Consider the following 25,977-nt stretch of genomic DNA (forward strand, 5'->3'; position numbering starts at 1 on the left):
GAGGATTTAAACCCAGAAGAAACAAGTCAGTTGTTTGAACTGGCTGCCCTGCAAGCCTGAGTTTGGTTATGGGTTTTATATCTTACAAGGTGGATACATGCATTGTGTCTTGTTTAAACAATCAGATTTATGTGCATTTATCCATCACATTGAAACTGAAGAATACCTCACTGAAAATCAAAGCACATCTGGTAATAGTTAACAGGTTTGACCATTAAGGAGGTACTTTACAACCTACACTCATTCCCACTGGATGTTATCTGCATGCAGGGAGAGGAAAACAATGGGATCGTTAATCACTCTTCCTACAATGGCCCTACTACTGAAAGCTCACTCCCTCTTAAGGTACAGTAGATGCTTCTTTGGTCACTGTTAGTTTGTTGAAAGGTCATATTACCTGGGAGCCAGCTTCAGGGCCTGCCTCTGGACAGCACAGGACAGCACCCTGGCTGGCTTAGGTCTCTGAAGTCACCGTTCCACTATCAGGTCCACGTTGCTGTTCTCATTTTATAGGTATAATCCTAAAAACTAAAACAAAAAAAAAGTAAACAAAAAACCCCTAAAGCACAAGTAAAGAGTCATCCTGGTGCCAGTTAACTGTGGTAGAACATGTCTGACTCAGCTCCAAGCTCTTATGTATGCTACTCTGCCACCTTTAGGACGGTCGTGTGTGGGTCAAATCCATTGCAGGTGGCATTAGTAAAAGGTGGAAGATTTGTACGATCTGAAGAGAAACCAGAGTATACAGGTGGCATTAGTAACTAACATCTTCAGTGTACTCTGTCCCTTTCAGGAATAATTGCTAATCAATGTAGCAGTCATCCCAGAAAATATTTTATGCCCCCACTCAATGATATAAAAGGTTCAAAGGACACAGGGGTAAATGAGAAAGGATCTTAGCCCTCCAGAAACACCCAGCTCAGAAAACAATTTTGACAGCAAATGTACCATCGAGACCAACCGCAGCACATCCGACCCTTCACTTGAATTACCAATGGGCCCACTTCCTGGGCCCACAAAGCCCCACACCAAAACACAGCAAATACTGTAGTAGATCTGGAGCTGGCTTTCCCCTCCAACTTCTCAGAAGCTGTGTGAAAACTAAGTGTGTGACAGTCTCAGTTCTGTTATTGTATCCAAAGAATGAGCTTGGAGAGATCTATACTGTAAGGACTGGCATGAAAATATCAGAAGCCTAACGCTTCCATTTCTCAAATGTTGACTTAACTGTAGCCAGTATGCTAAGTCAGTTTTAGAGCTGATCCTGCAGCCCTGAGTGACCAAAGGAGATGCAGTCAGGGCTCCAGGTCGCGGGCACCAAGATGCCACTATTCTGGCCACTTACTTGGTCTGCAGAGATTTTCCTCAGATTTTTTTTTTTTAAAGATTATTTATCTGAAAGGCAGAGTTACACAGAGAGAGGAGAGGCAGAGAGAGAGAGAGAGAGGTCTTCCATTCGATGGTTCAATCCCCAATTGGCCGCAACGGCTGGAGCTGTGCCGATCCAAAGCCAGGAGCCAGGAGCCTCCTAAGGGTCTCCCACGTGGGTACAGGGGCCCAAGGATGTGGGCCATCTTCTACTGCTTTCTCAGGCCATAGCAGAGAGCTGGAATGGAAGTGGAGCAGCTGGGACTAGAACCAGTGCCCATATGGGATGCTGGCACTTCAGGCCAGGGCATTAACCTGCTGCGCCACAGTGCCGGCCCCTCCTCAGCTGTTTTTTGTGATGGGTGGTTGGTTGTTTTTGATTGTTCTGTATGACAGAGTGGTCCAAACTTAAGGAAGAGCAGTGGCCCACACCCTCTGCTTTTATGGGCTCAATGATATGGCCTAGCTTGGTGATGACCCTGAGAGTAGTCAGTTTTTGTAAGGCCCTCTGGGTGTTCCATGTGTACCCTACAGGGGTCTGGATGATCCTTTCAAATAGCTGGTGGTGGGTGAAAGACGTGGAAGCACCCGCACCTGAGGAGCTGCTGTGTGAATGTCGTGCTTCTCACTGATAACCACATTGGGCAAACTCTTGTCTTTTCTTGGAGGATACTCAGGAGCTTTAATGAGAAACTGGCATCTTTTCTTGGCACTGGGCTCCAGCCCCACACCACCCGATTCGCCCCAGCCAGGCAGCATCAGGTCCAAGTCCTTTGTCTCACTCGTTTTCACAGTTTCCCTCTTCTCTCTCAAGAAGTCTCTGATGACGTCATCCCCAGTGAATGCTTCCTTTATTATCTGCTTTTGCTCTCTCCCCTCTTCATCTTCCAACTCCCCCACTGCGGTAGGAACTGCCAGGGACTCCGCAGGAGGTGATGTTGTGGTCAGGAGGTTCTGTAGATCAATCATTTGCTCCTGTTTTCTTCCCTTGGGGGGCACCTGGCTGATTATTTGGGTTCCTCTCTGACCCCTGCACTTCTAACACAGGTCCGGGAAGCTCCTCCGTTGCCTAGTTGGTCCAGCTCTTGCAGAGTCTGTACTCTCTTGAGTCTGCAGCAACAGGGGTTGTCCTTCTTCTGGAGCAGGGACAGACTCCTCCGGACCTGGAGAACAGTCCCCGCTGCACTCAAGTCTGGCTTCCTGGATGGATGGTTCCCCGTGTTGAATTGCTGAGACGGTGTCCTCAGCTCAAACAGTATCTCTTGGGTGCTAGAATCCTTTGTTTCTTGGCTGTCCCCCCTGCTCAGCATCCTGGGGAAGCTCAGATCTTTTCCTAAGGGATCCCTTTCCCTCAGATTCTTTCAACAAAGTTTCTTCCTTTGCCGCTGGCCTTTCACGATCTTCCTTCTCAGAAATCTCAGGGCCAAAGGCTCAGGCAGTTGTTGAGGGTCCTTCTGGAGTTCAGCCGCTCTTGTGTTTCAGGTGCAACCTCTGAACATCCAGGGATTTGATCTGTCCGCATTCATTTGTGCTTCCTTCACTGCATCAGGGACGAGTTCTTCCTCTTCTTTTGCATCTCCCTACTCTTTGTCACTCATTGAGGCTACCTGGAATTTCTGCATCAGTTCCTTGTTCTTGGCCAATTGTTCCTGCATAGCTTGGTCATATTTGGCCATAACTGACCTTGACTTGGCCCATTTCCTGCTATTTTGGTGCTTAAGGCTCATTCGCTCCATAATTCTGGTTTTTTCAGTTTGTTTTTTTTTTTCCCCCAGTTATCCCAATGCACCAGTCAGATTAACCTTCTGCAAGTGCTCAAACTCTTTTAGGGCTTTTTTGGCCTTCTCTTTGCTCACAACTTTGTGATACTTTTTGCTTTTGCTTTTCTTCTCTCTTCGAGCCCTGGCCTCATGGTGGGACTGCAGAGCCCTGGCCCTCTGAAACTCTGCTTTGGCACATCTGAGTCTCTCCTAGGCTCATAGCTCTGAGAGAGGCCTTTTCCACTGGTGTCAGTAAAGGGTCTATCACCTCCTGCTCCAGGGGGGTCCTGCCTTCCAGCCACTGAGCACATGTTCAATGGGAGCAAAGGCTGACTGCCCCTTCTCCAGAGAAAAACCAGCTGTCAGTTCTTCAGAATGATAGGATCCCATTTGGAGAGAGCTTGTGAGGTTTTATTGACTGCTCTCTGTGGATCTGTTTAATCTCTTCTTTGTTAAGGGGCAGTTCCAGAGTTGTCTTTATTTTGAATCTATTCAGTTGCTTTTTCACAGTGGCAATGAGGATGAAGTTTTGACGAGCTCAAGCAGATCTGAAAAGATCAACTTTTCTCTTGATCCTTCACAAATGACATTGAACTCTGATACCTTCAGACCAACCTCAGATCTCTCAGCCAATTTCTGCCTCTTCTTCCCATCAAGAGAACTGATTGCTTCCAGCAGCTTTTGATGCTTTCTCGCTTCATCACTCTTCCCCCTCTTAACTGGTGCTCAAGCAATACTCATTTGGCAAATCCACTGGTTCTTCTTGTTGTCTTAAAGTCAAAAGGTTCTCCATGTGCTGGATCACATTCATCTCAGCAACTTGCCTCTCTCCAGCCTAGAATTTAGAAAAACAAAAATCCATATCTAAGGAAATATAGTAATTGAATGTTTTAATATTTCATTTTATCATATTTCTTTGCAAGGCAGAAAGAGAGATATCTCTCATCTACTGGTTCACTCCCCCAAATGCCCAAATAGCCAAGGCTGGGCAACGCTGAAGTCAGCAGCCTATAACTCAATCTGAGTCTTCATGTGGTTGGCAAGGACACAAGTACTTCAGCCATTACCTGCTGCCTTCCCAGGTGGGCAGGAAGTTGGAATTGGGATAGAGTAAAGCTGGGACTGGAACCAGCTACTACTCTAATTTCAGATGTGGGTATCCCAACCAGCAGCTTAACTGCTGCATCAAATGCCTGCTTCTAATGAGGCAGGCTAGATAGATAGCTGACTTACTAACACAGGATGGGTAATAATTGGCCTAGATGAGCAGCCCATACATTAACAATGTCACACTGTCTCTTGACAAGAAACAAGCCCTTATCACAGACACCACCTACATCCATACACTGGGCAGATGAGCAAAAATAAGTTTTCACCAGCTGGGGCTGCCATCTTGATTGCTGATCAATCTTTGCCTCATTATGATAATAAAAAAAGCACACCCTGAAAGGAGTCTTGAGATGTTAATGAAACATGGAAGTATGTTAGAGGATGTTACCCCAGTTGCGCTAGTGTGAACAAAGTCCCAAGTTGAACATGGTAAAAGAACCTCCCATCAGTAAAGAGCACCTCTCCAAGCTGAAAAAAACTGATAAAAGAATGATGTACCTTGGCCCCTGGACACTGCAGAAAGCTCATGTTCTGAGCTCGCTCATGGGGTGTGCACTTTTGCTCTGCCAATAAGTCCTTTCTTCCCAATGGCCTTTGTCTCTGTCCCATCCTTAAATTCTTTTCTGCCTTTAGGAAAGAACCTGGAACTCTGGCTCCCTGACCCCAGGATCCCCAACATGAATAATTCATTTTAATCCCAGTATCAATAAAAGGGAAGAAAGGAGATGTGCTCTTGGGAATCAGTAAAGGACCCAAGGGGAAAACCAAAGTCACTGGTGAGGGTATGGTTGAAGGACCTACAGAAAAATGATCTCATCGTTAATCTCAAAACTTGAGAAAAGGTGAACTGTATATTGTAAATACACACACATAGAAATGACTTTGGGAGGCTGTGCCACATCAATATATTCCAGTGGGACTGTTTCACACATGCTTACAAAACTACATTTGCTGTGAATCCAAAGAATATTCTTGTTCTGTTATTATGATCATCAACAAAAACATTTAAGGAGTTCTTTTAAAAAATTTTTATATTTTATCTTTATTTTATATGTTTTTTTAAAAAGATTTACTTATTTATTTGAAAGGCAGAATTACAGAGAGACAGAGGCAGAGTGAGAGAAAGAGGGAGAGAGAGTGAGAGAGATTCTCCATCTTCTGGTTCACTCCCCAAATGGTTGCAATGGCCAGAGCTGGGCAGATCCAAAGCTGGGGGCTTTTTATGGGTCTCCCATGTGGCTGCAGAGGCCCAAGGACTTGGGCCATCTTCTGCTCCTTTCCCAGGCACGTTAGCAGGGAGCTAGATTGGAAGCAGAGCAGCAGGGACTCAAACTGGCACCCATACGGGATGCTGGCACTGCAGGCACCAGCTTTACCTGCTATGCCACAGCACCAGCCCCTAATGTTATATTTTAAAAATTTATTTGAGGGGCTGGCACTGTGGAATAGTGGGTAAAGCCACCACCTGTGGTGCCAGCATCTAATATGGGTGCCAATTTGAGTCCCGGCTGCTCCACTTCCGATCCAGCTCCTGGCTGATGCACTTGGGAAGGCAGAAGGATAGTCCAAGTGCTTGGGCCCTTGCACTCATGTGGGAGATCCAACGAAGTTCCTGGCTCCTGGCTTCACATCAGCCCAACTATGTCCATTGCAGCCATTTGGGGAGTGAACCAGAGGATGGAAAGATCTCTCTCTCTCTCTTTCTCATCTCCTCCCTCCTCCCCACCCATAACACTGTCTTTCAAATAAATAAAAATATACCTTAAAAAAACTTTGAGAAACAGAGACAGACAGACATCTGCTGATTCATTTCTCAAATGCCTGCAAGAGCCAGGGCTGCATCAGGCCAAAACCAGGAGCCTAGAACCCAATGCAGGCCTTCCACATGGTGGCAGAGACCCAAGTACTTGTGCCATTTCATGCTTCGTCCCAGGATACGTATTGGCAGGAAGCTGGAATCAAAAGCTGATTCAGGACTCAAACCCAGGCACTCCAATATGGGGTATGGGATATGGGGATATAGGATATGGTATATAGGAGTCCCAAGCTATTCCTAATACCCTAACCACTGTGCCAAACGCTTGCCCCAAGAATTCTTAAGATTATCAAGACAGTCTTAACTACTGCACACATCGAAACCTCAAAATATTGTCATTTTTTTTCTCTCAAAAGGAATTACAAATAGACAATCTTTTTCTATGAAATGAGGAGAGTGACATTGTGGTGCAGGTTAAGCTGCAGCTTGAGACACTGGCATCCCATATCAGAGTGCCTGGCTTAAGTCATGACTGCTGCACTTCTGATCCAGCTCCCTGGGAAAGCAGCAGTGGATGACTCAAGTATTTTGGTCCCATAAGGGAGACATGCATGGAGTTCCTCACTCCTAGCTTTGGCCCAGCTCAGATCTGGCTGTTGCAGTCATTTAGGGAGTGAACCAGTAGACAGAAGATCTGCTTTTCAAATAAATCATTTTTAAGAAAAGAATTACAGGTATGAAGATAATTTATTATATAAAATCTATATGAAAAATGCTAAAATTCAGGAAGGAAATCAAATGACCTATTACAATCAGGGAAAATAGAGAAGACATGTGTTTTGACCTAGCTCTTGAAGAAAAGGGTAACACCTCAAAAGGCAAAGCAGGGCAGAAAACAGGAACAAAACATTCCAAGCAGTGGGAACACCATGGTATAAGTAAGCAGGCAGAACTGACTGTAAATGATAGATTTAGGAAAAAGTCAGTACATCTATCAGATGAGAATAGTACAGATAATAAAAAAATATGGCAGACTGTATTTCTAAAATGAATACCAGTATTTTCAATCCACACACTCTTTCAGAACCTCCCATCATGTGCTGGAGTGTCTTTCCCACCTCTTGAATCTAAGCGGATGCACTGCTATTCCAATCAAGAAAGTCATAGTCACTGAGATAGTGGGAGTGATGTGTTGCTCTGGGATTTCCAAGGCTAGGTCATTGAAGGATACAGCTTCTGCCTGGCTCTCCCAGAACATTCACCTTTGGAAACCAGCCTCCATGTATGAGAGAACCTAGACCACATGGAGAGACATTCTGTTACTGTGCCAGTTGACAACCCCTCTGAATTCTTAGCTGACATCCAGAATTGAACCTGTTAACAAAGTACATATATCTTCAGATGATTCTCATTCTGATATCTGGGAACCAGATGTCACAGAACAGAGACAGGCCATCCCCTCTATGTCCTGTCCAAATTACTGGTCTACATTATCTTTGAACATAATAACTGGGTGTTTCAGGCAAATAATTTTTGGGATAATTTGTTACATAGCCATAGTAACTGGAACACTAACACTAATTAATTAAGTATATGCCATGTGTCACATTTGATGCCTCATATCAGTTAGCTATTTCTATGTAACAAAGCATCTCTAATCTCAGTAGCTTAAAAAATTATTATTTTTTTAATGTAGCTCACATATCTGTGAGTCTACAAGGGACTGGCTGATCTAGGCTGGGTGACTAAGTGTTGGTTGGGATCTTTGCTCTAGGTTGAGCTTTCTTGGAGCATCCTTGCTAGAATAATTGGTTTTATGTGTCTCTTATTCAGCTCTTAGAACCAGTGAGCTTCCCTGAAAAATGTCATTCTCATGGGAAAGCAGTAACACAAGCAGAGTGGAAACACATACAGCCTCTTGAGACCCAGAATTGAAATGGCAACCATCACTTTTACACATTCCATTGACCAAATAAAGTCACACAATCAGACCCAGAGTGAAGAAACAGGAAAAACAGATTTCACCTACTCAGTCTTTGGCAATGTATGTATATAGGGAGTGGTAAATAATTAGGGCCATTATGTCAATCTATCACATATTTAATCTTCATAATTATTAGTTATCATTATTATCCCCATTTCATTAATAAACACATTTTCAGAGTCTTAATGAGTTTACAGAATTCTTGGAGCTTCCTAAGGCTGCCTTATCACTGCAACTTGCTTAAGAGATGGACCTCTCAGAAGGTGTCTTCATATATCCCTTTATATGCCAGACTACAGCCAATGGGAAGCGTGCTGGGACATCGAGTCTGCCCATAAATCAATTCCTGACGTTCCTCTAATTAACCCTCAATACCACTATGCCAACATCCCTTTGCTCTCCATTTGTCTCATGCAGCAGGAGTTCAGACATTTTTCACTCGGCTACCCAACTCACTCACCAATATGGCCCACTCCCTAGTTGTTCACTCCATGAACCCTCTGAGACTCAACATCTTTATCCATGACTCTGCAATTTCCCTTCTCTTAATGCCCTGGTTGAAATCCAGCTTACCCTGTCAAAACTGTTTTTCCCCCCGTCTTATACCATGTATAATGAGAGACAAGATTGGTATTCTCCTTACTTCCCATTGCAGCTTCATAAGTTGTTATCCTCTTCAAAAGTTTAGTTCCTGGGGCCAGCACTGTGGCATAGCGGGTAAGGCCACTGCGTGCAGTGCTGCGTCCCACATGGGCGCTGGTTTTTAACTCGGCTGCTCCACTTCCGATCCAGCTCTCTATTGGCCTGGGAAAGCCAGGCCCAAGTGCTTGGGCCCCTTGCACCTGTGTGGGAGACCTGGAGGAAGCTCTTGGCTCCTGGCTTCAGATCAGCACAGCTCCGGCCACTGTGGCCATTTGGGAAGTAAACCAGCAGATGGAAGACTTGTCTCTCTCTGCCTCTGCCTCTCTGTAACTCTGCCTTTCAAATAAATAAATAAATCTTTTTAAAAAAAATTTAGGTCCTGTTAAGCCACCCTATCAAATACTGCAAACTCCAAATACTGCTATCCCATTGACCTCCAAATATATGTCATTCATGGAAGATTTTAGCATCCAGCTCTTTCTCTTTTTAAAGATTTATTTATTTATTTGAAAGGCAGTGACAGGCTGGCGCCGGCTCATTAGGCTAATCTTCTGCCTGTGGTGCCAGAACCCCAGGTTCTAGTCCCGGTTGGGGTGCCAGATTCTGTCCTGGTTGCTCCTCTTCCAATCCAGCTCTCTGCTGTGGCCCGGGAGAGCAGTGGAGGATGGCCCAAATACTTGGGCCCTGCACCTGCATGGGAGACCAGGAAGAAGCTCCTGGCTCCTGGCTTCAGATCGGCTCAGTGCCAGCCGTGCCGGCCATTTTGGGGGTGAGCCAATGGAAGGAAGACCTTTCTCTCTGTCTCTGTCACTAACTCTGCCTGTCAAAAAACAAACAAACAAACAAACACACACACACACACACACAGTGACAGACAGGGAGAGACAAAGAAATATTAAATCTGCTGTTTCACTCCCCAAATGACTGCAATAGCTGGGGCTGAATCTTGCTGAAGCTGGGAGCCAATAACTCCATCCAGTCTCCCAGATGTGTGGTAGTGACTAAAGAACTTGAACCATCAGCTGCTGCTTCACAGATGCAGTAGTAGGGTAGCAGATCAGAAGTTGAGTAGCCAGGACTCAAACTGGTACTCCAACATTTAATGTGGGTGTACTAACCTGCTGTACCACCACTCCTGCCTCTGGTTCACTATGTTTCTGTTCATCCCAACTCCTGTTGCCATTCTTGATGTGTGATCAAACCAATGACAGGGCCTCTTAAATCTTTAACCTCTCCAAACCTGATGAGGTTTTCTTTATCTCACTTCAGCTGCCCAATCTAGGTCTCCCACATGGGTAGCAGGAATCCAACTACACAAATCATCACCTACTGCCTTCTAAGGTGCACATTAGTAGGGAGCTGGAGTCAGGAGCAGAGCTCCAGTAAGGGACGTGGGCATCCCAGGAACTGCTTTAACCATTAAACCAAATGCATGATCCTAATTTTCACTATTTTTAACTGTCACAAATCACAGTTGTTAAACTTATAATTCAAGATAGTGCATACACAGTGATATTTAAGAATCAGATAAACAGGAAATTAATATAATTAAATAGTTTTTAACATTACATTTCCAGGCCTTCTTGGCAATACCAGTGAAGCCTTTTGAGTGGAAGATAAACTGAGTGGTAAAGGAACATTACTGATTATAAAATAATGCTTTGTCAGAGAGTAACATGAGGGGTCAAGAGACAGGCAGAAGATCCAGAGAAAGATAAGGACATCGTGAGCACCAAGAAAACGAGAACCAGAAGGCATTGTGACGATGTTTAGCAATGAAACTGAAGCAAGGAAAATATAAAGTTAGTTTAGTGAAAATTTCAGTATAACTTTTGCTATCTATGTAAAATGAATTCTGTAAGTAATGCTATTGATCTGTTTAAGAGAAATAAGGGTGTAATTTTCCAGTTCAATGATCTTCAAAAGATCATGAAGGGGATTGCTGGGTCTCTTAGAGTGATAAACATTTAAGAAGTACAGGGTGGGAATTGGGGTTGGGGCCACGGTGTGGCCTCTGCATTACAAAATAAAGCCCTGGGTATCCTCATTAAAAAATAAAATAAAATAATGCTTTGTTTGGGGCCAGATTTGTGGTGTAGTGGGTTAAGCCGCCACCTGCAATGTTGGCATCCCATATGATTGTGGGTTCAAGTCCCAGCTGCTCCACTTCTGATTCAGCTCCCTGCTAATGTGCCTGGGAAAGCACCAACAGATGGCCCAAATGCTTGGGTCCCTGCCACCCATGTGAGAGACCTGGATGGAGTTCCCCTGCTATGTGGCCATTTGGGGAATGAACCAGTACATGGAGACCTCTCTCTTTCTCTCTCTCTTTTAAATAAATAAATATTAAGAAAATAATGCTTCATGGAGTTTATTTTTACAACTTTAAGTGGAAAATTTCACACATATAGATAGGATAGTATAATGAACCCCAGTGTACCCTTCACTCACCTTCAGTAATTATCAACACTTTACCAAACCTGTTTCATTTATATCCTATCCTTGCCCCTGCTTCTGTATTAAAGTCCCAGATATCGTATCTTTTTTTTTTTTTTTTTTTTTACAGGCAGAGTGGACAGTGAGAGAGAGAGAGACAGAGAGAAAGGTGTTCTTTTACCGTTGGTTCACCCTCCAATGGCCGCTGCAGCCAGCGGGTGCAGGGCCCAAGGACTTGGGCCATCCTCCACTGCACTCCCAGGCCACAGAAGAGAGCTGGACTGGAAGAGGGGCAACTGGGACAGAATCCGGTGCCCTGACCGGGACTAGAACCTGGTGTGCCGGCGCCACAAGGCGGAGGATTAGCCTATTTAGCCGTGGCACCAGCCCATATCATTTCATTCTTAAACTTTTCAGTATGCATTTTTGATAAGGTCTCTGAACTTTATCATTAGCTACCAAAAACTTATCAACCACCCCTTAATTTCATCAGCTCTCCAACAAGTGTTTGTATTTCTGACTGTCATGTAATTTTTATCTTCCAGTTTATTTAAATCAGGATCCCAGTAAGTTCCACACATTATGATTGAGTGATGTCTTTTTTTAAGATTTATTTATTTATTTGAAAGTCAGAGTTACTCAGAGGAGAGGCAGAGAGAGAGGTCTTCCATCCAATGGTTCACTCCCCAATTGGCTGCAATGGCTGGAGCTGCGGCGATCCAAAGCTGGGAGCCAGGAGCCTCTTCCAGGTCTCCCACACAGGTGCAGGGGCCCAAGGACTTGGGCTGTCTTCTACTGCTTTCCCAGGCCATAGCAGAGAGCTGGATCAGAAGTGGAGCAGCCAGGTCTCAAACCAGCGCCCATATGGGATGCCAGCACTTCAGGCCAGGGTGTTAACCCGCTGCACCACAGTGATGGCCCTGATTGATGTCTTTTAAATGCTCCCTCCCCCCAGATTTATTTATTTATTTGAAAGGCAGTGAGGGAGAGAGAGAGTGAGCGAGAAAGATATATATTTTCCATCTGCTGGTTCACTCCCCAGATGCCTGCAGCAGATAGAGCTGAGCCAGGCCAAAGCCAGGAACCAGGAGCTTCTTCCAGATCTCCCATGGGGTACAGGGACCCAAGTACTTGGGCCATCTTCTGCAGCTTTTCCAGGCACATTAGCAGGGAGCTGGATAGGAAGTGGAGCAGCAGGGTCTCCAACTGGCACCTATGTGGGATGCCAGTGTCGCGGGTAGTGATGTAACTCTCAATGCTGGCACCTGAAATGGTTTTTAATCTATTGGTTCTTCTCTCTTACTCTGCACTTATTTGTTGAAAATTTGATAATTTGTTCTGTAGTTTTCCAGGGTTTGGGTTTTGATGATTGCATTCCTGATGTGTAACAATGTATTTCCTCATTCTCTTTAGTTTTTGTAAAATCTTGGTTGAATGTAGAAGCTTAATCACAATCAGACTTTATTTTTTGGGGAGTAGTGGGTGGGCCAAGACTACCTCATAGGTGGTAGCCTATTTTTCATCAGGCTATGTAAATATACAAAAAATGTCTTTTTTCTCTTTCTGTGATGCTGAGAGATGTCATCTCTTAATTCATTTGTAAAATGTTGATATACTATCATTTTTTTATTCACTGATTAGTTGTACTACTTCTTTATGGAGAAACTTCCTCTCATCTGTGTTAGTTTCCTGAGGAGAAAATAAGTCACCACAAAATGACATGAAACAACAGAACTATGTATCCTCAAACTGGAGGTCAAAATAGATGTTTGCAGAGTCTTATTCCTTGTTCTAGAGTTATAGAAGAAAACCCACTTTTTGATTTTTCCCACTTCTGTTGGTTACTGGCACATCTTGTGGCTGCATCACCCCAATTTCTGTCACTATAGTCATATTTCCTTTTCTTCTACTGTTTATTCTCTTGTGTGTATCTTAAACGGACATTTAACTGGATGTAGGGCTCACCCAAGCTACCTAGTAATCCATGATGATCAATTACAAGTCTACTCCTTGTCAATTTGACATTAATATATGGTTCTTTAAACTATACTTAATACTTAAAATAAGGAAAATAACAAAATTATGATTTTACCTAACATGATACAACTATCTTCTGCAACCAAAAACTCCAACCTTTTCCATGAATAGGAGGTAAGGTCCTTGAATGATGTTTACTTTTCTAATGTCCTATAACTGCAATACTATGATGTAAAACTAACAATACTTGATTGCTGATATAAAATCAATACATCTTCTGTTACATAATAAGAGAATGAGAGAGAAAAAATAAAGGTACTTATTACCCCATTCTGAATTCCCTTTGCCTGCAGCAAAATCTTTAGTTGGCTGTGGTTCTTTACCTGGTGGGATGACTCACGTCTTCATTTCTTAGGAGTCTGGGTCTGGGCCAGCGATGTGGTGTAGCGGCTAAAGCTGCCATCTGCAGTGCCGGCATCCCAAATGGGTGCTGGTTCAAGTCCTGGCTGCTCCACTTCCAATCCAGCTCTCTGTTGTACCTGGGAAAGCAGCAGAAGATGGCCAAGTGCTTGGGCCCCTTGCACCAGCTTGGAGACCTGGAAGAAGCTTGTGGCTCCTGGCTTCGGATTGGCGCAGCTCCGGCTGTTGCGGCCATTTGGGGAGTGAACCATCAGATGGAAGATGGTGCTCTCTCTCTCTCTCTCTCTCTCTCTCTCTGTGTGTGTGTATAACTGTGACTTTCAAGTAAAATAAATAAATCTTTTTTTTTTTTTAAAAAAGAGTCTAGGTCATTTGTATTCTGGCCTAGATTGGGTTATTATAGTTTCCCATCCACCTTAATCACAGGCAATAGTTATACTAAGAGATGTTCCACTCCTGTATTCCAGACATACTCTTCCCTATCTCCATTGTGGAATGGTAATCCAATTTCCCCATGATAGTTCAAATCAGTTACACCAGCCAACACCATAACTCCCTCCTTGGTCCACTGATTTAGAGATACAAGGAACCCAAAGTGGCTGGATGGTAATCATAATTTCTACTTAAATAAAATTTTTGTTTTGTCTTCTGGTGAAAGCATTACTCCTTCTTAAATGAGACCTCTAGGCCAGCAAAGCATAAAGTCATAGGAATAGGAAGCAAAAATTTTGTTAATGGGTCACTATGGGTAATAGTAAATGTGTCACTCCCATTTCCAACCCTTGATTTCTGGAACTGTGAATCCCAGCTATAAGGAAAAGAGCCCCAAATACTGGATATTAATTTACAGGCTTCTGGAGAATCTTGTTCCAGCCTGCTAGCTACTGCAACCTAGCTAGCACTATGACTGAGTTTTCAAAGGGCCATTCCACCATTTTATTAAGTCATCTGCTTCAGGATAATGATGACACGGAAAGACAAGTGAATTCCATGAGCATGGGACATTACCACATCATTTTGATGTAAAATGAGTTCCTGGATCAGATGCAGTACTGTGTAGAAAATCACGATTGTGGAAAAAACTTTCTGTAAGTTCAAAGTTGGTAGTTGTGTTAGAAGCATAACATTCTGAGATGGCAAACCCATATAAAGAGTGTCTATTGCCGTAAGGAAAAAACACTGCCCCTTCCCTGACAGCAGTGGCCCAATGTAATCAACTCACCACCAGGTAGGCAGCTGATCACCCTAGGGAATGATGACATACTGAGCGCTCAGTGTTGGCCTCTGTTGCTGGCAGATTAGGCACTCAGTGGTGGCCATAGCCAGGTCACGTTTGATTTGTAGAAGTCCACACTGCTGAGCTCATTGTGCATAATTCCTGGCTCTGTCACATGGTCACTTTGTTCACAAGTCCACAGAGGCCGACTGGAAACCACATACTGGGTTATCCTCTCTAATTAAAATCTTCTTCTGTTGAGTCACCCTTTCATGGGCACTCACGCAGGATACACATATTTTCAAGGTTTTTTTGTCCATTCAGAAAGATCTTTCTACATAACTCCTCTCCAATTTATTTATTTTTTTTTGGGGGGGGGGTCATCAATTTTTCAATCATTCCTTCCAAGTCCTTGACTATGCAGCCAAACCATTGCTGATAACCCATGAATTGGTCTATTGGGCCATCTTTCCTCCCAAGCAAAGTGAACAACTGGGTAGATTGCCCAGAGTTCTATCTACTGGGTCTTCCTTCACTACTGTCTTCCAGGCATGTCCTAGAGAGGAGCTGAAGTGCTGCAGCCACACAGTTTCAGGTAGTGCCCACAAATTGTCCTGAGCCGCATGTTAAATCAGATCCTAGTTTTCTCTTCCTTCATTAGATGATTGCAGAGAACTCCCCATAAAGTCATAGATGCAGGCAAGAAAAGGGAATATGATGTAACAGGAGTAGGAACCATGGGCATTTGGGCTGCTTCTTCACGGAACTTACATGTGCCTTCAGGGACTGCTCGTACATGAGTAATACTTCCAGTTAATGATGGAGTGCTGGTGTGTATGGCCAACTTTATGGCTTGGGCTTTCAGATAATACCCAATTCAGGTGGCATAGCAAGTTGGTATTATCTGGTCAAGAGCTCAGTTTCTACTGAGACCCAGTAGCAGGTCAACAGCTGTCTGTTAAAAGGAGAGTAGTTATCTGTGAATGATGAAAAGGCCTTGTTCCCAAACTGTAAAGGCCTGCATTTTGATTTGCCAATGGGAGCTTGCCAAAGGATCCAGAAGTCACCCTATCTGTCATTTAGGCTTTATGATTCAGTCCATGTGGCAGAGCAGCTTGCACAGCAGCCCGGGTCTACTGCAGAGCCTTCTCTGGTTCTGGAACCCATCCAAAGTAAGCAGCTTTTCTGTCACTTGGTAAATATACTGGAATAACACACTCAGATGAGGAGTATGTTGCCTTCAAAATCAAAATAGGCAGGGCTAATGTTGTGGAGCAAGTTAGGGTGCCACTTATGATGCTGGCATCCCTTATGAACAGTCCAGACCCGGATGGAGTTCCATGCTCCTGCCTCAGCTCATGGTGGACCCCTAGAAATGTCATTGATGTAGAAATCCCCTGAATTTTAGGCATATTTATTTTTCACCCTCTGACAAGCAAATGTTCTACAAGTTAGTGCTACTTGTCACTCGCTAGATTCAAAACATAATGATGGGGCGGGCCCTGTGGCAAAGGTTAATCCCCCACCTGTGGCATCGGCATCCCGTACAGGCGCCAGTTCTAGTCCCAGCTGCTTCTCTTCCAATCCAGTTCTCTGCTATGGCCTGGGAAAGCAGTGGAAGATGGCCCAAGTGCTTGGGCCCCTGCACCCATGTGGGAGACCTGGAAGAAGATCCTGGCTCCTGGCTTTGGATCAGTGTAGCTCTGGCTGTTGCAGCCACTTGGGGAGTGAACCAGCAGAAGGAAGATCTTTCTGTCTCTCTCACTGCCTGTAACTCTAGCTCTCAAATAAATAAATAAATAAAATCTTTTTTAAAAAACCATAATAGTATCAATGTAAATGCCAGTATGATGTCTTATAAAAGGGGTCAGGTCTCTGTGACCTAAATTATGACATAAAGCCAGAGAGTTGACATTCCTACGAATTGAGAGTAAAGTGTATTGCTGCTTTGCCAGTTGAAATCAAACTGCTTCTAGTGGGTCTTATGGATAGGGATGGAGAAAAGGTTTGCCAGATTAGTAGCTGCATACTAGTTATCAGAGGATATGTCAATTTCCTCAGTGAAATGAAATCTGGTATAGCAGTAATAATTGGAGTCACCTTTAGGTTAAACTTAAATAATCTACTGTCATTCTTCAAAATCCATCTATCACTGCACAGGCCAAATAGGACTCATCAACACTGCATTTTTTAAGTTCTTGACCATGACACTAATCTGTAAAATACATCCAGGGATACAGAATTGCTTTTGACTTTCTATTTTCCAAGATAGAGGCAGTGGTAATGGACTCCACTTGGCTTTTCTACCATTACAGCCCTCAATCCACAGGTGTGAGAAACCACCTCTGCCAACTGTTAAATATGTATACTTCCATAATGCATTAAGGAACTCAGGAAATAAACATAGGATGGGTTTGCAGACATAGATGGGTTTGGATGGGCCTAACCTAAAACTCCACTGATCACTTGTCCTCCAGAAGACCCTATTGTGACAGAAGGTCCACAGTAATGTGTTGGGTGATACCTGTTCACACTGGTGAGAGTGATCACCTTTACTGTGTCTACTGATTCAAATGCTAATCCTTTCCAGAAATACTCTCATAGTCATACTCTGAAATAATATTTTACCAGCTCTCTGGGAATCCCTTAACCAGCCAAGTTAACACATAGAGTTAACCATCATACAAATCACAAGCAACACCTTGGTTTCACAGACATCTAGCCTTCAGAACTGTGAGACAAGAAATTCCTATTGCTTTAAGCTACCTAGTTTGTTACAAGAGCCCTAGGAAATGAATATACCTTTCCGTTACTTATATGAAAAAATGCTCTTTTTTTTTTTAAAAAAAAGAGATTTATTTATTTGAAAGGCAGAGCTATGGAGAGAGGGAAAGATAGACAGATCTTCCATCCACTGGTTCACTCGCCAGTGGCCACAACAGCTGGAGCTGGGCCGATCTGAAGCCAGGAGTTTCTGGTCTCCCACGTGGGTGCAGGGGCCCAAGCACATGGGCCATCTTCTGCTTTCTCAGGTACATTAGCAGGGAGCTGGATTGGAAATGGAGCAGCCAGGACTTGAACCAGCACTCATAGGGGATGCTGGTGTTGCAGGCAGTGGCTTTACTCACTACATCACAGTGTCAGCCTCCTCTAGATTCATTTTTGTATTAGCTTGAATGGTATCACTTGGTTTAAAGTATTATTTGTCTTACCCCAGTCCTACAGTCAGTAATATCTAAAAGGAGTCTTGAATCCCTTAGTCACTGCTTTTAGGCTTAAGATATGTGTGTACACTTCAATGATAAAAAACTAAGTTTGGGGGCCGGCGCTGTGGCTGGCATCCCATATGGGCACCGGTTTCTAGTCCTGGTTGCTCCTCTTCCAGTCCAGCTCTCTGCTGTGGCCTGGGAAGACAGTGGAGGATGGCCTAAGTGCTTGGGCCCTTGCACCCGCATGGGAGACCAGGAAGAAGCACCTGGCTCTTGGCTTCAGATCGGCACAGCGCTGACCGTAGCGGCCATTTGGAGAGTGAACCAACGGAAGGAAGACCTTTCTCTCTGTCTCTCTCTCTCAGTCTATAACTCTACCTGTCAAATAAATTAAAACAACAACAACAAAAAACCTAAGTTTGACTGGGCCTGGTGCTGTGGTACAGTGGGTTAACGCCCTGGCCTGAAGTGCTGGCATCCCACATGGGCACCGGTTCGAGATTCGGCTGCTCCACTTCAGTCCAGCTCTCTGCTATGGCCTGGGAATGCAGTAGAAGATGGCCCAAGCCCTTGGGCCACTGCACCTGCATGGGAGACCTGGAAGAAGCTCCTGGCTCAGCGCAGCTCCAGCCGTTTTGGCAAGTTGGAGAGTGAACCAGCGGATGGAAGACCTCACTCTCACTCTCTGCCTCTCCTCTCTCTGTGTAACTCTTTCAAATAAATAAATAAATCTTTAAAAAAAAAAAAAAACAAGTTTGGGGGATTTTTATTGTTGTTTTAAGAAAAAGACATTTCCTGCTCTTGATCTAGAATGAGATTCAGACCTTTCTCCAAACAGTACTGATCTTGAAATACTGTCATTTAGGTAATAAGTATACTCATTGCTACTGGGTTTGTTATTATTTCTAGACACCTTCAGAGTCAAAAGGTAAGACAAAATTCATCATGATACTTCTAATTTAAACACAAGACTATAGAATTTTTTATTTATCCTCCCATATCTTATATCTGTATTTCTTTTTTTTTTTTTATGTTAACAAGAATTAGTGAACCAAGACAGAAAATCACCCTCACCAGTATGGATAGGTATTATGCAACACACTGAGAACCTGGTTCTGAAGAATGACCGTGATCATATAATTAGAATGTAATATAATTACTTATATTCTTTACCCCACAATTCACACAAGAAATTCTAGAATAAGGACAGTAAAGACATTGGTTGAGATACCCATATCCCATATTGTATAGTGTCTGAGTTTTAAGTCCTGGCTGCAGCTCCTGATTCCAGCTTCTTGCCAATGTGTCTTTCAAATAAAATCTTTTAAATATTTTTGACATTTTTTTGTCCTTAGAGCATATCCCATTACAGATATATAGTCAAATTACTGTTTTTAATTTAAAAGTAATTTTTATTTAAAAAAAGATTTTATTTGAAAGGCAGAGTGACAGAGATATCTTCATCTGCTGGTTCACACTCCAAATGCCCACAACAGCTGGGGCTAGGCTAGGCTGAAGCTAGGAGCCAGGAACTCCATCTTGGCCTCCAACATGGGCAACACGTGGGCCCAAGCACTTAAGTCATTATTTGCTGCCTTTCCAGGTACACTGGCAGGGAACAGGATGGGAGGCGTACAGTAATCTCGATGTGAACAGGCACTCCAATAGGGGATGGGTACATCCCAGGTGGCAGATTAACTGGCTGCACCACAATGCCTACCCCACTTTATATATATTTTCATTTATTTTAAAAAGTAGAGGACAGAGATCCTGCTTCTGTTGGTTCATTCCCCAGATGCCCAAAACAACCATGGCTAGTGTAGGCCAAAGGCAGGAACCAGGAACTTGATCTTGGTCTCATGGGTGACAGGGACCCAGGTACCTGAGACACTGTCTGCTGCCTCCCAAAGTGTGCATAAACAGGAAGCTGGATCAGAAGCAGAACTGGGCCTTGACCCCAGCCACTCCCATACAGGATGAGGCCTTCACAAGTGGCACCTTAACTACATACCCAAGTGCCTCAAATTAGTATCTTTTGAAATCACTTTCCTTGTGTTTTAGGATATCTGGTTAGATTAAGTTGCTTCATTTTAATTTGGGAAGTCTCTTTTCAAGAATTATTTTTTCCCTTTAACATTAATGCCACAAAGACTTTGTTGAGTATATGTAATATAAATGAAAAAAGACAGAGGCTTTGGTTCTCACAAATTACATCTAAATTATTCATTTTCATTTCATTACCCTCCCCAAAAGTACAGAATAATGTGACCTAGACTTCTGAACTACTGAATAAAAAATAGTTCAAAAGCCAATATAAAAGGTTATTTTTTACACCTAAGTAAAAATATTTCTTTCCAGAAACAAATATAAAAAATAAAGCATATTTAACTAACTCATTTATTTTCTTGTTCTCTCTATACTCTTCTTACCCTGTCCTTGTAGGTAATTTTTTAGAAAAATTATGGTTTATTTTTCTTTTTTTAAAGGTAAATATATACACAACTTTTATATTTCCTTTTTTAATAATAGTATACCCATCTTCTTTTTAAAAAACATTTTATCATAGATGAACATGAGCACCTAAGTCCATCACAGATGCTAAAGCAGTGAATTTTATTTTCAGATTTTTATATATAGCTTTAGTGTTTTCTTAAAAGTCAGAGTTACAGAGAGAGAAGGGGCAGTGGGAGTAGAGGGAGAGAGAGAGAGAATGAGGCCCTCCATACACTGGTTCACTCCCCAAGTGATAGCAAAAGTCAGGGATGAGTCAGGCCAAAGCCAGGAGCCAGGAGCTTCATCTGCGGCTCCCACATTGGGGCAGGGGCCTAAGCGCTTGGGCCATCTTCTGCTGCTTTTTCCAGGTCATTAGCAGGGAGCTGGATAAGAAAAGGAGCAGCCGGGACTTGATTTAGGGCCTATATGGGATGCCTGAATTGTAGGCAGAGGCTTAACTTTCTGCACCACCATACTGGCACATGTGTATAAAAATTTAATGAATTGTTTTTCCTCCATTTTTGCAGTTGCCCAGTATTTAGGCAAATATTTATATCTCTTAAAAGAAGTAACATTTTATCACTCAATATTAAGCATTTTGAAGTTCAAAAAATTCAAGGAACAGAGCACTATTCTGTATCTCCTTTGTCTATACATTGCTATGACAGTGTGAATCCACATACTAACTGGATCTGTAAATATCTTGCACAGTTATTAAAATTATGTTATTCAAGGCTTAGAATAAAAAGTTCGATTAAAACAATTTAAATACAACACTAAAGAGTTTTCTGCTTAAAAATTTTCCATTTTGTAGCTTAAATGGCTAGAGCTTCCAAAAACTCAGGCCAGCACTTTTAGTGCAAGATCAGAAAGTATCGTTCCAGAGCTAAACTAGCTAGCATACTTAGTGACTGAAGATATATTAAAGCTAAATGAGGCGGGCACCGCGGCTCAATAGGCTAATCCTCCACTTGCGGTGCTGACACACTGGGTTCTAGTCCTGGTCGGGGCGCCGGATTCTGTCCCAGTGGCTCCTCTTCCAGTCCAGCTCTCTGCTGTGGCCTGGGAGTGCAGTGGAAGATAGCCCACGTTCTTGGGCCCTGCACCCGCATGGGGGAGACCAGGAGAAGCACCTGGCTCCTGGCTTCAGATCAGCGAGGTGTGCTGGCTGCAGCTCGCCAGCTGCAGCAGCCATTGCGCGGTGAACCAATGGAAACAGAAGACCTTTCTCTGTCTCTCTCTCACTGTCCTCTCTGCCTGTCAAAAAAAAAAAAAAAAAAGCTAAATGAAAGATTGGTTGGAAAACCAGTTAGTTAGAATGGAATCCGTGAGGGTTTCTCAGATGTCAAGCACATGAATCAGAGAAGGGAAGAGACTTGGGTAAGTATTAGTAAAGTGCTTAGGTATCGCTGCCATTTAGAAGGCGTAAAGAGAGGTCAACTCAGACCCTCCAGGGAGTGTGAAGGAAATTTTTAATCCAGTGGGGGGATTCCAGTATTTCACAAATCAGACCCATTGGCACATACATCTCATTGCCTTAGAGCAGAATCGTTCTGCAGAGCACAGATTTCATAGGTCTACCTCCATGTCCATCTGCAGTGGTCTCAACCTAAATTGATAACAAAATACTTGACCACTTAGTCAAGAGTATCAGGCGATAGGATAGAAAACTAGGCGGAGGGTGAGGGATCTCAATGAAATTGGGAGTACCTCCAAGGAGGAAACAAAAAGTCCTCTTAAAACACTTTGCAGGGAGAACTACTAGGAGTGATGTTATTAAGGTACATTTTCAGGCTAATTGCCACCTGAATCTTAACTATACAAAAATGTTGATGGAATCAGTTTCACATAAGATACTAGGAACACAGATGTCCTGTGAATTTTTTCTTTAAGCACTTCCGACCAGGAGCTGTGCAGCAAACTACTAATCAACAAACTGTGAAGGGCAGATTGGAGTTAGGAGTTAAACCATAGAGCTAAATACACTGTATGCCCTCACCCAATCACATTCCTATTTACCATCTCCCATTTTCTATTAACGGTTTCTTGTTTTTCTAATCCTTTCCCTGAGCCTGGCAAGGTGCATCTTTCCCCCTCTGGTAGCATGCCTTTGATAAGTCTTCAAACCTGGTTTCACCCACACAACTCTTCTGACATTCTGTTTTGCTTTGCCTTTTGAGGATAAACTCCCTCACTCGGCCAGATCTCTCAAAATTCCCGGGCTAGAGACAATGAGGTACTGAGGGTTCTGCCTTCTGGAAAGCGCACTCTGTTCCGCGTGAGATGTTGACATCAAAGCTGGCTTTGCTTGGGTGGAGCAGGTCAGACGCCTATCGCACTGCCCTCCACGACACGGACATATGCTCCCAGCTCTCTCGCAGGGAGAGGCCGTGTTAACTGGTGGGTCAAAGGCACGAACTTCACGTGTGATTAGTCACTCCAGGCTAGCCACGTGCAGTCACGGCATGTTGGCAACATTTTTAAAACGCCAGGGAAAGTCATCGCTCCTTCCATAATCCGGCGGCTGGAGTTTCGCGCTTTGTCATTTCCATCACGCTGCGAAGTCATTAAAACCACGCGGGCTAGCGGGGGCCTTTCGGCTGGGGACACTTCGCCCCCAAATCCTTGATACCTAGACTCAGCGTGGGGGCAGACAGCTGCGCCGGCTTCGCGGGTTGCTAACTCTGGACCGTGCAGACCGAGGACCCAAATGGACTCCCACCCGCTTTCGAAACAGACTCAGCGCTGCGAGAAGAGGCCCACCCAGACGCGCGCAGCCCCGGGCCAGCTCAGGAACCAAGATGACTCCGCACTTCACACCCCGTCCTGAGCCAGGCGCGCCAGGGGCCCGGAAGCCGCGCCACGTGACCCGCGCTCCTCCTCGGCCGCGCCAACGGCCACCGCCCCTTTCCCATACCCTAGCTCCCGCAGCGCCGTTCGGCGCGCAGACGTCTGACAGGAGGCGTTCCCAGCTAGCCGTGCCCTCGGGTGTCACTAGAACTCGCGCACCTTTCCCAGCAATGCCTTGCAAGCCTCTCGGTCGCACAGGGCCGCAGGAGACTTCCGCCTGGTTGCCAACCACGTGATCACGCGAGACTTGGGGAGCCGGCGGTCCGACTCCACTACTCCAGTCCCCGGGCTCCGCCCGCCCAGCGCCCTCCATCGCGCGTAGCGACGCGGCTCGAGGCGGCCTCCGCCCCGGCGCGCCTGCGCACGCGGCTTCTCGCGGTGTCTCGCGCTCCGCCCCGCCCACCTCTGCCCCCGCCCTTTCCGCCCCTCCCTCCCCCTCCGCCCTGTCTCTCGGCGGCGGCGGCGGCGGCTCGCGCAGCTTGTTGGCTCGCTATATAAAGGGGAGAAGCGAGCGGACCGGACGGCTGGAGCTGCAGCCGGTGGCGGCAGCGGCGGCGCGGGGAGCGGTGACCGGTGGTTTCCCTCCTTGGCACGGGGTGGGGAGTGGGCAACGCCCCCCGGACCCCCGAAGGGTCTTGGCGTGTCTTTTTTTTTTTAAGGCATTTCTCGAGGTTTTTAGCTTGGGAGGAGAGAGTGTCCCCTTCCTTCTCTCACCGCTTCCCCCTCTCCCTCAGAATCGATTTTGTTTCCATTTTTTGCCCCAATCTGTGGTGACTTGGGTCGCCCTCCGGGTGGTTTTTCTTTCTTTTTTTTTTTTCTTTTTGGTTTTGTTTTTACCGTGTTTTCCCGGGGTTACCCCCGTGTTGTTTGTGTTGTGTGTGGAAATGGCGAACTCGGCAAATACAAACACCGTGGTAAGGACGTGGTTCGGTGGCCGGAGGGGGCTTCGTTCAGGCGGCAGCAACGGCCGGAGCGGGCGGGGGCGGGGACGGCGGCGGCTCCGGCCTCGGCTCCGGAGCCGCCCGCGCGGTCGCCGCCGCCGCCGCCGCTTCCCGCCTCGGGCGGCCCGGGCCGGGGCGGCGGGGCGGGGGGGCGCCGAGGGCTGGCGGCGGCGGCGGGGCGGGCGGGGGCGCCGGCGGGGCCTGGGGAGGTCCGGGCCGCGGAGGCCGTTGGGCCCCGGCCTGCGGGCGGGCGGGCGGGCGGGGAGCCGCCGCTTCCCGCGCAGGGGGCCCGTCGGCGCCGGCTCGACCAGGCTCCCCGAGCGGCCTCGGAATCGGATCCGCGGCTGGGGAATTGGGCCAGCTCCCGGGACCCGCCGGGATCCACTTGAACGCAGTGGAAGGCTTAGGGTTACTTGGAGGGTTACTTAGTTTTTTTTGTTTTGTTTTGTTTTTTTCCTGGCGGTTGTGCTTTGGGGACCTTCAATGGGGCCATTTTATGTTTAAGGAAAAAAAAAAAAAAACAGACGAAGGTTGAAAAGCACTTATCTCAGTTCCTTCCGAATGGGTAAAATGGCGAAGGGGAAGCAAAACCCCCGTCGTATCTTCAACTAGCAAAAGCACCAGAACAAACCCCAAAAAGCCTCCAGTGGTCAAAGTGCCCCCGCTTGCGCCTTAAAATTTGCCTACTTCTTCCCGTGAGTCCCTTTTTGGTTCCTTGCGATCACGTAGGTTTGCAAAAAGCAGTCACATAAATAACCTTTTCAGTCACCAACGCAGTGTGATCACTAGCCCACCCAACTCTTCTTTTTACTGTGACAATAAAACACGTTTTTGCCCGGTCCCGAATGCCGCGGACAAACCCGCGGCCGCCCGACACCGTACCGTTGGCGACTCGGGTCGATCCATCATGGCTGCGGCCGCTTACCCTGCTTTTCAGTCCCTGAGCCTTGTGGTCCTCCTCCCTTTGGCTGCCCTGTTTATATAGAGCCATTGCCGCTCTCTAATATAGACTCTGCCAGGATGGGAAGGTGCTTTTCAGGCCTACGTCACCGCCTCTCCATTTAAACACCAGATCCGGCTTTAAATAGTGAGAGCTGCTGAGCGGGGCTGGGAGGTGCGTGCTCCCGAGGCGAGAGGCGGGCGCGTGCGGAGCTCAATTTATTTCTAGGCCCTTTTCTGAGGCTGTAATTTCCCACCGGACGAGGGCTGCTTTTCAGAGCCCCAGTTTTTTGTTTGGATGCGGTAGCTAGGATTTGCTTCCTTTGTTTGGGGGAAATGCGCTCTAATTGGAGTCCTTTTTTTATGTTAACATTTTTGATATTTGAAAACACGGATGGTCTAGTCGATTTTTGTGTATTGAAAGGTGTGTGCGTTATTTTTGGGAATTTTTAAATGATTTTGTTGTTAGACTAGATCTTGGTTATGGTAGCATTTTGTTCTTAAGGTATTCAGGAAATGTTAGCAGTGTTTCATGTTTTACTCTAATGAGGATATGACGCTTCTCAAAGAAACAGCTAAGTTCCTAAAGCCTCAGTTTATCCACATACATTACTGTGTAGGACAATTGTGAGTTACAAGAATGAGGAGACCTACTGCAAACTGACTTTTAAAATATTAAAGTTCTAAGTAGGTGTTGGTTTATTGCCCTGGATATTAATTTGGTATCCAATATAAAAATGATTCTAATTTATATGCCAGGATTGCAGCAGTACTAATATTTTTGAAATAAACCTTCTAGTTGATCACTTGACAGGGCCACTAATGACCTTCTAATTTGCCACATTTTGAGCCTGGAATTGTCTTTTTAAAAATCAG

General features: G+C 45.2%; 1 protein-coding gene and 1 pseudogene across 2 annotated transcripts in view; one reads left to right on the forward strand and one right to left on the reverse strand.

Moving 5' to 3' along the window:
- LOC133751273 (U3 small nucleolar RNA-associated protein 14 homolog A-like) lies at positions 1-25,105 on the reverse strand (annotated as a pseudogene).
- Positions 23,722-25,977, forward strand: part of GTF2A1 (general transcription factor IIA subunit 1) — a 47,913-nt gene continuing 45,657 nt past the window's right edge. For both annotated transcript variants that reach the window (XM_062181228.1, XM_062181227.1), the window contains exon 1: positions 23,722-24,135. In XM_062181228.1, the coding sequence (XP_062037212.1) occupies positions 24,106-24,135 (30 nt within the window). In that variant the 5' untranslated portion in view covers positions 23,722-24,105. The remainder of the gene's footprint in view (positions 24,136-25,977) is intronic.

This window comes from Lepus europaeus, chromosome 22 (genome assembly GCF_033115175.1).
Source record: "Lepus europaeus isolate LE1 chromosome 22, mLepTim1.pri, whole genome shotgun sequence".
In the NCBI taxonomy this organism is placed as follows: domain Eukaryota; kingdom Metazoa; phylum Chordata; class Mammalia; order Lagomorpha; family Leporidae; genus Lepus; species Lepus europaeus.